Raw genomic sequence first — 14,450 nt, forward strand, 5'->3', positions numbered from 1 at the left:
TGAGACATTACAATGCAGACTGATGAAGAGTTATTATTGTTTTAATATTCACGCCTGGAGCTCTGGAGTGGCCTGTGAGGATTGGGGTGGAGCTCCACACACCATTAGGAGCGCCAATTGTCCTCACGGCACCCCGAGGACCGAGACCCAGGACAATGAGGGAAATTATTACAAGCGAATGAGCTTTCTGTGTCATTTATCACCGGGTTGGAAATAATACACCAGATGTTTTCCCTGTGCAAGGTGTTCAAACGCGTGCAAATGAGATGCTGGAAATGTCAATTAGAGAGCGTGTGATCCACGTGAGGTGGTGAGGAAACTCAAGTCACCTCTCTTAAAGCTCGACTTCTGACCTTGAGGTCTCTGAAGACTTGTGGAAAATTGGAGCAGGTGTCACATTAAATACATGAACTCAACAGTGCTTGTGCTGTAACAAAAGTCATGTGCTGTAACAAAAGACTGTCATTATAGTGTTGGTGTCTTGTAGAAATCTTTCTCCAGCAGCTCTTCATAAACTGAAGAAATACTCGTCCACTTCCCACTGACGCCCTTGACATGTATTTCTTTGTCAATGTACAATGCATCATACCTTTGTCTGGTTCCAAGGTTTAAAAAAACAAAACAACAAAAAGCGTTTCCTGAATGTGGAGGACCCTTTTTATAAAAAAAATATCAATAACATCTATTATCAATATCTTTTTAAAACCAGCTATTCCATACCTTGACCTCCTTGACGTGCGCCTCCATCTCCTGCTGGCAGCGCCTGAGCGACTCCTGCAGCTCCCGCTCTTTCTTAGCCCTGCCGCTCTCCAGCGTGGCCCTCAGGTTGTCCAGCTCTTTCTGGTGAACCTCCCGCTCCAGCTGCAGCTGGTGACCCAGCGAGGTCCCCTCCTCCTGGGCTGCACCCAGGCGGGCCTGCAGGTCCCTCTGGAGCTCCCTCTTGGAGGTCTCCTCCTCGGCCAGTCTCTGGGCCAGCTGGGTCCGGGTGGAGGTCTGCTCCTTCAGGGCCGCTTGGAGCTCCGCCTGGGCCTGCTGCACCCTCTGGCTACGGAGGGCCTGAGTGTCGCTGTGCTCTTCCAGCCTCTGGTTCTCCTCCCGGAGCCGGGCCTGGAGAACAAGCTGCCGCTGGGCCTCCTCCTCCAGGGCCGCTGTGGCCTGCTTCACCTGGGGAGTGAACGCACAGAGTGTGAGCTCAGCGACACCAAAGGACCCGGAACACCAGGAAAAACACGTGGTGGATGACAGAAGAATTCTTTCCCTGGTGAAGAAAAACCCCTTCACAACAGTTGGCCAGATCAAGAACACTCTCCAGGAGGTAGGTGTCAAGGTCAAGGTAAACTTTATTTACATTTAAATCCACCACAGTTGTACCAAAGTGCTGTACAATATAAAAACAGAAATACTGAAAGAAATACAAAATACAGTATACACACAAAGTCATAAAAACTACAATAATATATTTTTTAAAGAAAATAAACGATCACCACACGACCAGGGATGTTTGGCTTACCAAGCCTCAGAACGCCAATAAAAACAGGTGAGTCTTCAGCTGTGTTTTAAAACTCTGTAGGGCCTTGGCAGACCTAATTTCCAGTGGAAGACTGTTCAATATTTTAGGGGCAGCCACCACAAAAGCTCGATCTCCTTTTGTCTTTACCCTAGACCTTGGGACATCTAAGAGTACTTTATTTTCTGACCTCAATGCTCTAGCAGGGGTACAAAGATGGAGGAGTTCAGCTAGGTACTGAGGGGGCAGACCATTTAAGGCCTTGAACACAAACATAGCTATTTTAAAATCAATTCTGACACTAACAGGGAGCCAGTGCAGGGAAGCCAGTACTGGTCTGATGTGCTCACGCCTCTTAGTGCCAGTCAAGAGGCGTGCAGCAGCGTTCTGCACTAGCTGCAGGCCTCGCAAGGAGAGCTTGTCGAGACCCACATACAGGGCATTACAATAGTCCAGCCTGGACGATATAAAAGCATGGATGACCCTCTCCAGGGCCCTCATTTATCAACAATGCGTAGAAAGTGTTCTATTTTCGTTCTTAACACTTTGAATGCCCACCACGACATAACATGTGTTAGCAGCCCGCCCCCTGAATGCCCATCACGACAATTAGCGTGAATATTTTTTATTAGCGATCTGAATTCATATTTCATCAACCGAGTCTACCGTTGGGAAACCAGCTCCACCAGGAGCTCAGATGTGAACAAAGCGCCCCCTATCGTCTCCCAGATGGTAATGCACCCTTTTGGAATGCTCAATGAAAATGGATGAAAAAAGAAAACTCCGGAATCCACATTTTACTTCTCACGCATGTAACCGGAGATTATCCCAGTCATTGTGGAGCCTCAGCACAGCGTGTAATATGTGTTTTACAGTATGTGGCGTTGGATCAATAAAATTATCGATTTTTGGAATGGCGATCAGGAATTGGAATAATCCATTTGGATACCATCTGATCTCAGGTAAGGAATCTATTTTACCAGTCTTAGGATAATCAGACCTGTTTTCACGGAGATATAAGCTTTTCCCCTATTTGTGATATGGCTGTTTGAACTAAGAGAATAGATTTTCAGCTCGCGGCACCAGCGTGCATACGTACACATATACTAGGCATAACAAAAAATATTGTTTGTTTCCTGTTGGTTGTCAGTTAAGGCCATGGGTAGGTAGGGAATTTATTTTATAAAAAATTTTTATTTTATTCTTTCCCATGGCGACTATGGATAGGGAATTTCTTTATTTAATTAAAATGTTCACAACAACATGGATGCAAGTACTCTGCCAGCATGTTTAATATCCATAATACTAAAGGTTTGACTAAGATTTCTATGAAACTTTATTAAAAAAAAAGTTCGATCTGCAAGATAACACATTTTCCAGAATAGATTATGTTTTTGCATCCCCTAGACTATTTGATAACTATGACGTGGAAATGGTACCCAATGCATTATCAGATCACTGTTATTTACTCTTAAAAGGATCATTTGGTATACTGTCATCCCGAGCCCCAAGATGGCGATTTAACTTGATATTGCTGAAAAATAAGGAATTCATTACACAATTCAAAGAAGCTCTTGATGTATCCTGCTGGAGAATGCGCAATCGGTACAGGACCCCAAAATATTATGGATGTCGGTAAAGGGATTTATCAAGGATTTTACCGGGGTCTTTTCCTCCAAAATACGCAAAAATCGTTGTTCAAAACTGGCAGAGATGGAAACGCTTTACTCTACGTTATTTTCCTCTTTACAATACAACTATTCGGCTCGATTGGCATCTCAAATTACTGTGTTAAAAAAAGAGATTAATGCCACTTTAAAACAACAATCTGAAGTTCAAATACGTAGCACAAGACAACAGTATTACTTTCATGGATTAAAAACCAAGTCACCTACTAGCTATGCAGATACGAGCCAACGCAAAATTTGCAGATATCCCTACTATTAAGGCACAGCAAGGACTTGTTACAGACCCTAAAAAAATCAACAAGACATTCAAAAAGTTTTACTCCAACTTGTATAAATCAGAAATGGCCTTCGATCAAAACAAAATGGACATATATCCTAATCAAATTAACCTTCCTAAACTATCAGAGGATGACGCTAAACAGCTAGAAACACCCATCACACTAGATGAACTTAGGGAGGCCATATCTGTAATGCAAAGTGGTAAGGCTCCTGGAAGGGACGGTATCCCACCAGAAATGTACCTATCATGCTGGGATGTAATAGGACCCCTATTACTTAATATGATTTTATACTCAATTAAGGAGGTGAATTTCCATGAGATTGACAATATTGCACTCATAACAGTCCTCCTTAAAAAAGACAAAGACCCCACCGATTGCGGTAGTTATAGACCCTTGAGCCTCCTCGGAACCGATATCAAGCTGTATTCCAAGGTATTAGCCATCAGACTTCAAAAGCATATGACGTCTTTGGTTCATCCTGATCAGACTGGCTTCATAAGAGGCCGCTTGATCACGGATAATATAAGACGGATATTACACGTGTTAGATGCCAGCAAGGATAACACCCCACCTATAGCGATGTTGTCCCTGGATGCGATGAAAGCCTTTGATAGGTTGGAATGGTCTTATTTATGGGCAGTACTAGAAAGGATGGGATTAGGAAAAGGATTCATTGATATGATTAAAGTATTATACAAAGACCCATCGGCCATGATTACAACAGGTATAATCACCTCCGAAATCTTTCCGGTATCGCGCTCTGCCAGACAGGGTTGCCCTCTTAGTCTCGGACTATTCGCTTTATCACTAGAGCCTTTAGCACAATATATAAGACAATCCCAATCCATAGAACCAATAGAAATCAAGGGCACACAACATCATATTAGTTTATATGCGGACAACGTAATATTGTTCATGCAAAACCCGATCACTTTAATGCCTCAGCTTCTCAAGTTGATTGATGACTTTGGTAATCTATCTGGATTTAGGATACATTGGCCAAAGTCGGCCTTCCTTCCACTTAATGCCCCTGCAAAGAATATACTCCCTCCAGAAAAAATACCAATGGTTAAACACTTCAGATGTTTAGGAGTTGAAGTATTCCCTACTATAAGCCAAACGGTACAAGTACAATGGTACAATTACATAAAATTCCAAGATAAGATCAAATACGACTTTGACAGGTGGTCCAAACTTAAAAACTCAGTACAGGCACGGGTATCAATAGTTAAGATGGATGTTTTACCTAGAATCAACTTCATTAGCTCAATGCTACCGTTACCCCCTCCTGATGGTTACTGGAAAAAATTACACTCCACGTATAAAAAGATCCACCGCACAGAAAAACAAAGCCGACGGAGGTATGGCATTTCCAGATTTACCACTATTTTAAAGCGTACTCTTTAAGACCACTGACAACCTGGTTTGATTCCCAAGCATCTGTATCCTGGAGAAACTTAGAAGAAAATATAGTAGTACCACATAGACTGCAGGACATAGTATACACCATATTATCAATTAAGCAATGCGAATTGAAATTTGGCCCCATTATTACTCATGTGATCCGGATATGGCGTGAAACACAAAAAAAATATTCTAACCAACATAAATGGCATAGTCATACTCCCCTATTCAATAACAATGCACTCCTGATTGGAAAACGACCTATAAGATACCCTAAATGGGAAAAGCAGGGCATACACACATTAGGAGATGTTTTCAACAAACAGGGTTTTTGTAGCTATAAAGACATACCGGTACATAAAAAATTTAATCTCACCAGTTCCACATATTATTTTTATGCACAGTTATTGGTTTGTTTGAAGGCTCATGGAGTCCCATTAAGGATACCAATTGAGCACCACAGATATCACAAATTCTTCTATGAAAGAGAGACATCGAGAGGTTTCGTATCTGATTTTTATCATCACTTACTAACGTCCTCGTATGGAATCCTCCCCCTAGACTTAGTCTGGAGGAGGGATATACCAGACTTTGAAATAAATCTTGATTGGCAAGAAGTCTGGGCAAACGTTCGAATTGCGTCACGTAACCCGGACCATCAACAAATTAATCTTAATTATATTCATAGGACATACCTGACTCCTATAAGATTGAACAGAATGGGACTTAAACAAGACTCCAGATGTTCCTTATGTACAAATGGGGATGAGGGTACATTTATGCACATGTATTGGGATTGCCCTCCAGTTAAGATATTCTGGAAAGAAGTGTCCCAGCAATTATCAAATTTCTTATTTCTGAACATACCTGTACACCCCTCGGTATTGCTGTTGAATGATGTTTTTCAGTTTGCAGCCCCTATACAGCTAAAGAGACTAGTTTTATCTGGTCTCACAGCGGCTAAAAAGCTGATAGCATCACGATGGTTTCAAGCGGAAAAAATTTGTCGGAAGGTATGGGTTCTTACATATCTCGATGTGATTTATCTAGAAATATCTACAGCAAGAATTTTAGGTGTCAGTGAAACCAAAATTGCAATCTGGTTAGAAGTGGTGGAGAGAATAAAAGCTAGCATATGAATTGTAGTGCCTGGTTAGGAACGAATGATAATGGATGGATTATCCAAGTGGGGGTCCAGGGGGGGGTGAGCGAGCGAGAGCATAATGTAGGGTATTAGATAGCAAGTATTAGGTATATATCTCGTATACTACATTTATTTAAATGGTGATTTCATTGGATGTTTACTGTTAATGCTTGTGTGTCTAATTTTATGTTATGTTTAAAAAATAATAAAAAAATTAAATACAAAAAAATAAAAACTTTATTAAAAAAAGATATATATATATATATATATATTTTTTTTTTAAACTCAAAATATATTGGGTCGCACCTAAATCGGCAGGGTCGGTCGGCAACCGGAAACAAACAATTTTTTTAGGCCCTATCGATAATCTAGCGTTTATTTGAAAACTATTCATAAATAGGCCGAAAAATTACAACGTTCTAGAATATTACAGTACAGGGCGTTTATCACGGATTCTTTTTTTCCCCCTTGAAAACGAGGGCTTTTCAAAATGCTATAAAACGGAAATGAACCGATAAAAAAACAATCCGCTTCGACAATGTTGACTGGAAAATGAGTCATTGATAAGCGACGGGCAGATTAGACACATAGCCATAATTTAAAACATAGATTAGGCGATATTAATGCTAACATTGAAGTGGATGGTGAGCATTCAAGCACTAAATGTGCGGCCCCTGCTGGGCACTGAAAGTGTTAAGAACAGAATGTAGAATGTGTGTACGCACAGAAAAATCGGGATTTATCAAACGTGCGTACACAGGTTCTACGCACACTCCGTGTTGATAAATACCATTTGTTCTACGCTCCACACTCGTGCACGATTTTAAGTATTTGCATATAGAACCGCCCGTAATTAACCATATACGGTCATGAAACACCCCCATGAAATGTGGAAAAATGGACTAAGCCGAGCGAAGCGTGTTATGGGAGAAATACGCGACAGGCTGACAGAGACGTGTACACCAGCGTTTCCGTTAGCCGGTAATTACCGGTATTTGACTGGCAAAATATGTTGAAGTCCGAATATTTAAATATCTCCGGTCATAATGTCCGGTGAAAATAATTTCTCTAAGCACAATTTTATTATTTGAATTGTATTAAAATAGGCTCAAATTAAATAGCCTATGCGATGAACGAAACAATCATTACATGTTGCTTCACGCTGATAAAGCGCGGATGGCGCCGCTCGGATGTGAATCTTTTTTTCTTTCTTTTTTTGAGCCTGTCTGGCCACCATAACGACAAACAGGTATATCAGGCCCGAGTGGAAAGTTTAATTATCCTGGCTGAGGTGCGACATTATATCCACATTTTCCAGTTCACTGATCCAGCCAGGGTTACCAGTGACACAGTTCATTCTGGAACCTCAGATCCCCGCTGATCATGGAGTTCTACAGTATCGCGTTGGATCCATACACGTATCGATTTTTTCGAATGGTGATCAGGAATTGGAATATACCAGTTGGATACCATCTGATGTCAGGTAAGGACTCTATGTTATCAGTGTTAGGATAATCAGAGTAAGTTTGATGAAGTTATAAGCTGTTTTGTGAAATGTCTTCTTTCGTTTTCACTAAAAGTCCGAGAGGAAATCAACGGGGCGATTATCCGCGCGCGGCCGTAATGTGCTTGCGTGCACGTATAATATAAAAATATTGATCATCTAGCGTTTATTTGAAAACGATTCATAAAAAGGCCGACGAATATCAACGTTGTGGAATATTCCATTAAAAGACGATTTTCATAGAATGCTCCAGAATGAGCTGTTTTTTATATCAAAACGGGGGCTTTTCTAACTGCTCTGAAACGGAAACGACGCGATAAACAGCCTTGACAGCACTGACTGGAAAATAGTCTTTGATAATGCGATGGGCAGATTAGACACATAGCCATAATTTAAAACATAGATTAGGCGATATTAACGTTAACATTGGCGCCGATGGTGGCATTCAGCTGGTAAAAAGGAAAACCAGGCTGACCGGCATTTCTCGAATATGTCCGGGGATAGAAATCTTGCAGGACAAACAGACCGGCACGAATATGTTCTAACGGAAACGCTGGTGTACACGTACGGTGATGTCGGATATGATATCTATTAACCATTGCTGCTTGGGCAGCACAAACACTAATAAAGACCGTGCTGGAATATGACTGCCTTTTCCCGTTTTGTTCGATTAATACCCAGGGATTAAAGTTCTCCTCAATTTTATTCCAAATCGTGATGGATTTTCCGTAAATTTTCTACCTGCATATGATTTGTAGAGGCATACAATCTATTTTGATGTCGGTATTAGGTAGCCTATATAAACAATAATACGAGAGCATATACAAGATCAATGAATCTCACTGCCATGTATGATGTAGCCTACGCCATGTGTAGCCTGCCTATATGTGATCAATACAAACTTGAACTTGAATTCCATCATCATATTTATATGTTGTGTCTGTCCACTATGTTTGTTACTTTGTTATTCCCCCCCCCTATCTATGTAAAGCGACCTTGGGTCTCTTGAAAGGCGCTATATAAAATGAAGCTATTATTATTATTATCACGTCTGTGCGGGAGCTCACAAATAGACTTAGTCTATAGTCTTAGTCTCAGTGCAGTTTCAATGGAGGTCATCTATTCTAACCAACAAATTGAAGTAGAAAGCATTTAGTTGTGACCAATCTTATTTGGAAACATGACACACAAAATAATAGTATTTACAGCTTTTTATTTGAAACAATATTTAATCGCGTTTGGAGGTGGGCCAACCTCTTGTTCGCGCGTGAGCACGTTATAATTACACTACTGTCGCTATTTTACAATGAACTATAATGAATTAAGGTTCATACAGAACACGCGCCAGTGTTGGAAGTAATGCACGGAAGCTTATTTCCGCGTTGCAATAATAATATTCTACCGCCGGGCGCCAGGTACGCACGGTCGGAGCTGTGCGTAAATATACGCACAAAGTCAAGCACACGTTCAAATTGATAAGTCACACACTTTGCTTAGAAATGATCGTACGCACGGGTTACGCACATATCTGTGCGTACGCACCATTGATAAATGAGGGCCCAGGTCTTTGGGAGAGAGGTGTATCTGTGTCAAAGTCAACAATCAAAAGAAGACTTCACCAGAGTGAATACAGAGGGTTCACCACAAGATCTAAACCATTGAGGAGCCTCAAAAACAGGAAGACCAGATTAGAGTTTGCTACAAAGATCTAAAAAAGCCTGTACAGTTCTGGGACAACATCCTACGGGCAGATGAGACAAAGATCGACTTGTACCAGAAGAGAAGAGTATGAAGAAGGAAAGGACCTGCTCATGATCCAAAGCACACCACCTCATCAGTGAAGCATGGTGGTGGTAGTGTTATGGTGTGGGCATGTATGGCTGCCAATAGAACAGGTTCCCTTGTATTTATTGATGATGTGACCGTTGACAAAAGCAGAAACAAAAACACAAAAAAGTGTTTCGGGCCAGATTCAGCCAAATGCTTCAAAACTCATTGGACGGCGCTTCACAGTGCAGATGAAGTGGAAGGTTATGCAATGTCCAAGTCAAGCACCTGACCTGAATCAAACTGATTGAGCATGCATTTTACTTGCTGAAGACAAAACTGAACAAGCAGGACCTTGGGTTCTATGGGTTCCAGACTTCAGGCTGTCAAGTATTAAAAGTGACAATAAAATGTATGATTGTTAGTTTTAGCAATTACTTGTGGTCCCTTAAAAAGGGGACAGCGTGTAGAAACTGTTGTAATTCCTACACTGGTCACCTGATTTGGATGTAAATAAAATGAACGCTGAAAGTCTGCACAGCACATCTCGATTATTCCATTTCAAGTCCATTGTGGTGGTGGTGGTGTACAGAGCCAGAATTGTGAAAATGATGTTGATGTCCAAATATTTATGGACCTGACTGTAGTTGTGCCATGGTTCTGGACGGTTTCATGCTTTTCTATATAGTAGATGCTGAAAGCAAGAAATAGCTTATTATTCTGTACAAAAGTACATACAGGTACTGTGATTTTAAATAAGTATCCTGGTGACAGAAAATGTGCTTCTGTTAATAATTAACATGCTCTTCTTCTCTGAAAAGGCATGTTGATGTCCAGACAGGTCTTCATGTCCTGGTATCTCAGCCACTCAGAGTAACAGTTCCTGGCTAGCATTAGAGTTACAGTGCCTGGCTAGCATTAGACTCAAGAGTTACAGTTCCTGGCTAGCATTACATTCAGAATCAAAATCACACTCAAAATCTGTGCAAGGATCATATTCAGCATCCCTTGCAAACAAATTCCATACAATGGGTAGATTCTAAAATGGATTGCGATACCAAACAGAAACCCACAGAGCATTGCTTCCCAACATAACTTGATTTCCAGACCCTCCTGCCATTGTGTTGTATTCATTTTCTTTAGCCTTGCTATTGGACAGTGTTAGGAAATCACATTAGATGCGCAGACAAAAGGCACAGCACATGCCAATTGGAAAAGCGTTAGGTCATGCTCAAGCATATGAGCCATAACGACTTTAGGTCCTGCATAACCATGACAACTGTTTTATTGATCCTTCTGTTGTGGAGGGGGGGGGGGGGGGGGGGGGGGTTCTACACAGCCAAGCATTGCAATGAACACCTGACTGGTTGGAAAAAGAATATCATGAAAATATTTCCACAACATTTTATATGTATCTTTTTCCCTAACTTTTACAGGCTCTGGACACAATTCCAAAATTCTGTGACCCCCCCCCCCCCCCCCGCCCCCCGGTTTTCCATCATGACAGCAGGACCCGAGTATCTTTTTCCATATGTCCACTGACTCCACCCTCACCTCGCGGATCTCCTGCTCCAGGGCCAGGTGGCGCTGCCGGGTCTCGGACAGCTCCACGTCCCTGCGGTGGAGCTCCTCCTCACGCTTGGCTAAACGGCCCAGGGCCTCGGAGAGCTCCCTGCGGAACCCCTCGGCCTGCTGGCTCAGTGCCTTCAGCCGGCCCGCAGAGCTTTCCCTCTCCTTAGTTGCCTGGAGGGAGAAGGGGGGGGGGGGGTTTGGGGCGAGAGAGAGAGAGAGAGAGAGAAAGGTTGAAGTGTAGAGGATCAAGAGGTGGAAAGTGAGAGAGGCGGAAGAGGCGAGAGAGAGGTGCTAGTAGTGGAAGGAAAGGTGCAAAGTCAGGGGAAGAGAGAGAGAGAGAGAGAGAGAGAGAGAGAGAGAGAGAGAGAGAGAGAGAGAGAGAGAGAGAGAGAGAGAGAAATTAAGGATAGCAACAACAGAGAGGAAGAGAATGAGTTCGAGACACCGAGAGCTAACGGAAGAAGCGAGAGAGAGGTGAGGTGAGAGAGAGAGAGAGAGAGAGAGAGAGAGAGCGAGAGAGAGAGAGGTGCTAGTAGTGGAAGGAGAGGTACAAAGTCAGAGGAAGATGAGGACGAGCAATGAAGAGAGCGAGAGAGAGCGAGAGAGAGAGAGAGCGAGAGAGATAGCACCAAACGAGCAGGAAAGAAATGAAAGATAGCAACAACAGAGAGTTGACGTGAAGCTGTAGTAGCTCCTTGAATTGATCTGGAAACACCCCACGCTCTGCTCCCTGATGAGGGACACTTAAGCATCGAGGTATGTTCCTGGTAGATTAGTTCCAATACTCTGGCTTTAACTTGATCTGCTAAAGACTTTGTCAGAGCAAAGCATCTAATCATTTAATTGAGCACTTCATTCTCCCTCCTAATTAAGGGGGCAGAAATAATTTAGCGATTAATTCCATCCACGTCGGGGATGTCAGGCGGGAGTTTGTCTCGCTCTTTCTCTGCGCCGGTGCTGCTAATTGAGATTTTGGAGGGGACTTATTGAGTGCGATTTTGGAGGCGACTTATTATTCGCTTCAAAGGGATGGAGATGCAATGCGAGGTGACTTTCAGGCTAAGAATAACAGGTGGCCATTCATTAATTATTCAGCAAAGGACTACAATATAATGATATTTAAGTCTAATACCAGGAGTGGGCTCTCATTACTATTCATGCAATGATAGAATGGCCACACTGAGTGAGCGGATGAATGGATGTATGGATGGATGGATGAACAGACAAACTAACCAATGGATAGTTAATCCAATGATTTAATTAGTTGAGGCCCCGTATAGGCCCATCTGGGTCTCTTGCCTCTACTCAAGCACCTCCTTTATAGACTTTCTGTCATGGTCAATGTTTTAACTGTTTTGCTGAAATGAAAATAAATGAACAAACTAAGAAAATAATCATAAAACTAGAGAATACTCTGACTGATCTTTGCAATTGGATCTTTTTCCGAGCACAAAGGGTTAAGGGATGATTAACAGTGCCATAGGATAGGAGTTGCCTCAGCATTGTTGCCCAAATCACATATAAAAGTTGTTTAACAAGGTAGCCGATACCAGTACAGATATTGGACATTGAATTTGGATCGATACCAGGCTAAAACAGGGTACCGGGGGAGTAATACTAAAATCGGATACCCAGAGAACCACGAGTCTGTCACAAATCAAAGAAAAGTGACTTGATTTTCTGCATTGTTTTTCGAACATAGGAGCAAGTTAGATAATATATATGATAATGAATAAATTAGTTAATGTCAGTAATTAAGTCTATACTGTTCCACTGATCTACTGTAACCAGATCCAACATGGAGGTGTGTCCACTGACCTACTGTAACCGGCACCAACATGGAGGTGTGTCCACTGACCTGCTGTAACCGGCTCCAACATGGAGGTGTGTCCACTGACCTACTGTAACCGGCACCAACATGGAGGTGTGTCCACTGACCTGCTGTAACCGGCTCCAACATGGAGGTGTGTCCACTGACCTACTGTAACCGGCACCAACATGGAGGTGTGTCCACTGACCTGCTGTAACCGGCTCCAACATGGAGGTGTGTCCACTGACCTGCTGTAACCGGCTCCAACATGGAGGTGTGTCCACTGACCTACTGTAACCGGCACCAACATGGAGGTGTGTCCACTGACCTGCGTGGCCTTGTCTGTATGGAGCTCTGCGTCGGCACTGGCCTCCTCCACCTCCCTCTGGAGCCTCCTGCACTTGGCCCTCCACTGGCGCACGGCCTCCTGGGCCCTGGTCTTCAGCTCCTCCCTGCTCCTGGTGCTCTCCCCCAGCAGGGCCTCGGCCTCCCTCTTCTCTGCCTGGCCTCGGGCCTGGGAGACGCATCCCACCATGACGGGGGGATGGAGGGATGAGGGATGAGAGCAGGAAGGCGATTTAATTTTGTATCATCTAAATCCTGTTGTTTTATTACACTAGGTGATTTATTTTCATTCTGTATCATCTAAATCCTGTTGTTTTATTACACTAGGTGATTTATTTTCATTCTGTATCATCTAAATCCTGTTCTTTATTACACTACGGGTTGCATAATAGACCATGGCATGGGCACAACTCTAATAACATGGGTTATTTGATTACCCTTTCCTTGTTCCTTTTACAACACAATAATCAATAATACAATAAGCATGATAATAACACAATAATCAATCATAATAATAAACAAATTATAATAACACAATAATCATAATACCTGAATCTCCTTCAGCTGCTCCAGCATGCGTAGCTGCTGTTGCTCCCGTCGCGTAAGATCAGATGACAACTCCTAGGATGGAGGAGAAGAGAAGTTAGGAGGAAGGAGAGAAACATGGCAGGACAAGGTGGTTGTGGTGGGGGTAAGGGTGGGAGAGGTGGTAGAAAGAAAGATAGAGGGCAGGGGATGGGTGGGAGAGAGAGTGAGAGAGAGGATGGGGGTAAAGGTGGGAGAAAGCACTGAAACTGCACTGGTCAAAGTAATAAACTACCTCCTCATCTCCGCTGATGCTGGTGCCCTCAACATCCTGATCCTACTAGATCTCAGTGCAGCCTAGTGAGTCACTCCATCCTCCTCCAAAGGCTGCACCAACTGGGTGTTGAGGGCACAGCACTTGACTGGTTTTCTTCCTATCTCACTGACAGACATCAATTTATCTCCCTCTCCGGCCACACCTCTTCCCCCTCCCCAGTCACACAGGGGGTCCCCCAAGGCTCAGTCCTAGGCCCCCTGCTCTTCATCTGCTACATTCTCCCCTTGGTCACATCATTCGCAAATACAACCTCAACTTCCACTGCTATGCTGATGACACCCAAATTTACATCACCACACAATCCCCCCACAGCCCTCCCCTCAGTCACATTGAATCCTGCATCACTGAACTACAAACCTGGATGACCCATAACCTCCTCAAATTAAATAGCGACAAGACAGAACTTTTCATCATCGGCACCAACACCACCCTCACCAGATCCGGACCCATCACACTCACCATCAATGACTCCACCATCACCCCCTCCCCCCTAGTCCGCAACCTCGGTGTCATCCTCGACCCCACCCTCTCATTTGACCCCCATGTCCGCTCCATTGTCAAAACTT

At 43.1% G+C, this 14,450-nt stretch overlaps 1 protein-coding gene across 1 annotated transcript in view; it reads right to left on the minus strand.

The window, feature by feature from the left end:
- The window catches only part of cep128 (centrosomal protein 128), a 116,140-nt gene that overhangs the window by 55,670 nt on the left and 46,020 nt on the right, over positions 1 to 14,450 (minus strand). Inside the window, exons 13-16 of the mRNA XM_084314209.1 lie at positions 13,572 to 13,643; positions 13,006 to 13,191; positions 10,850 to 11,038; positions 721 to 1,164 (exon numbers count right to left, since the gene is read on the minus strand). Of these exons, the coding sequence (XP_084170335.1) occupies positions 721 to 1,164; positions 10,850 to 11,038; positions 13,006 to 13,191; positions 13,572 to 13,643 (891 nt within the window). The remainder of the gene's footprint in view (positions 1 to 720; positions 1,165 to 10,849; positions 11,039 to 13,005; positions 13,192 to 13,571; positions 13,644 to 14,450) is intronic.

Source organism: Notolepis coatsorum, assembly GCF_963971535.1.
Source record: "Notolepis coatsorum genome assembly, chromosome: 5".
NCBI lineage: Eukaryota > Metazoa > Chordata > Actinopteri > Aulopiformes > Paralepididae > Notolepis > Notolepis coatsorum.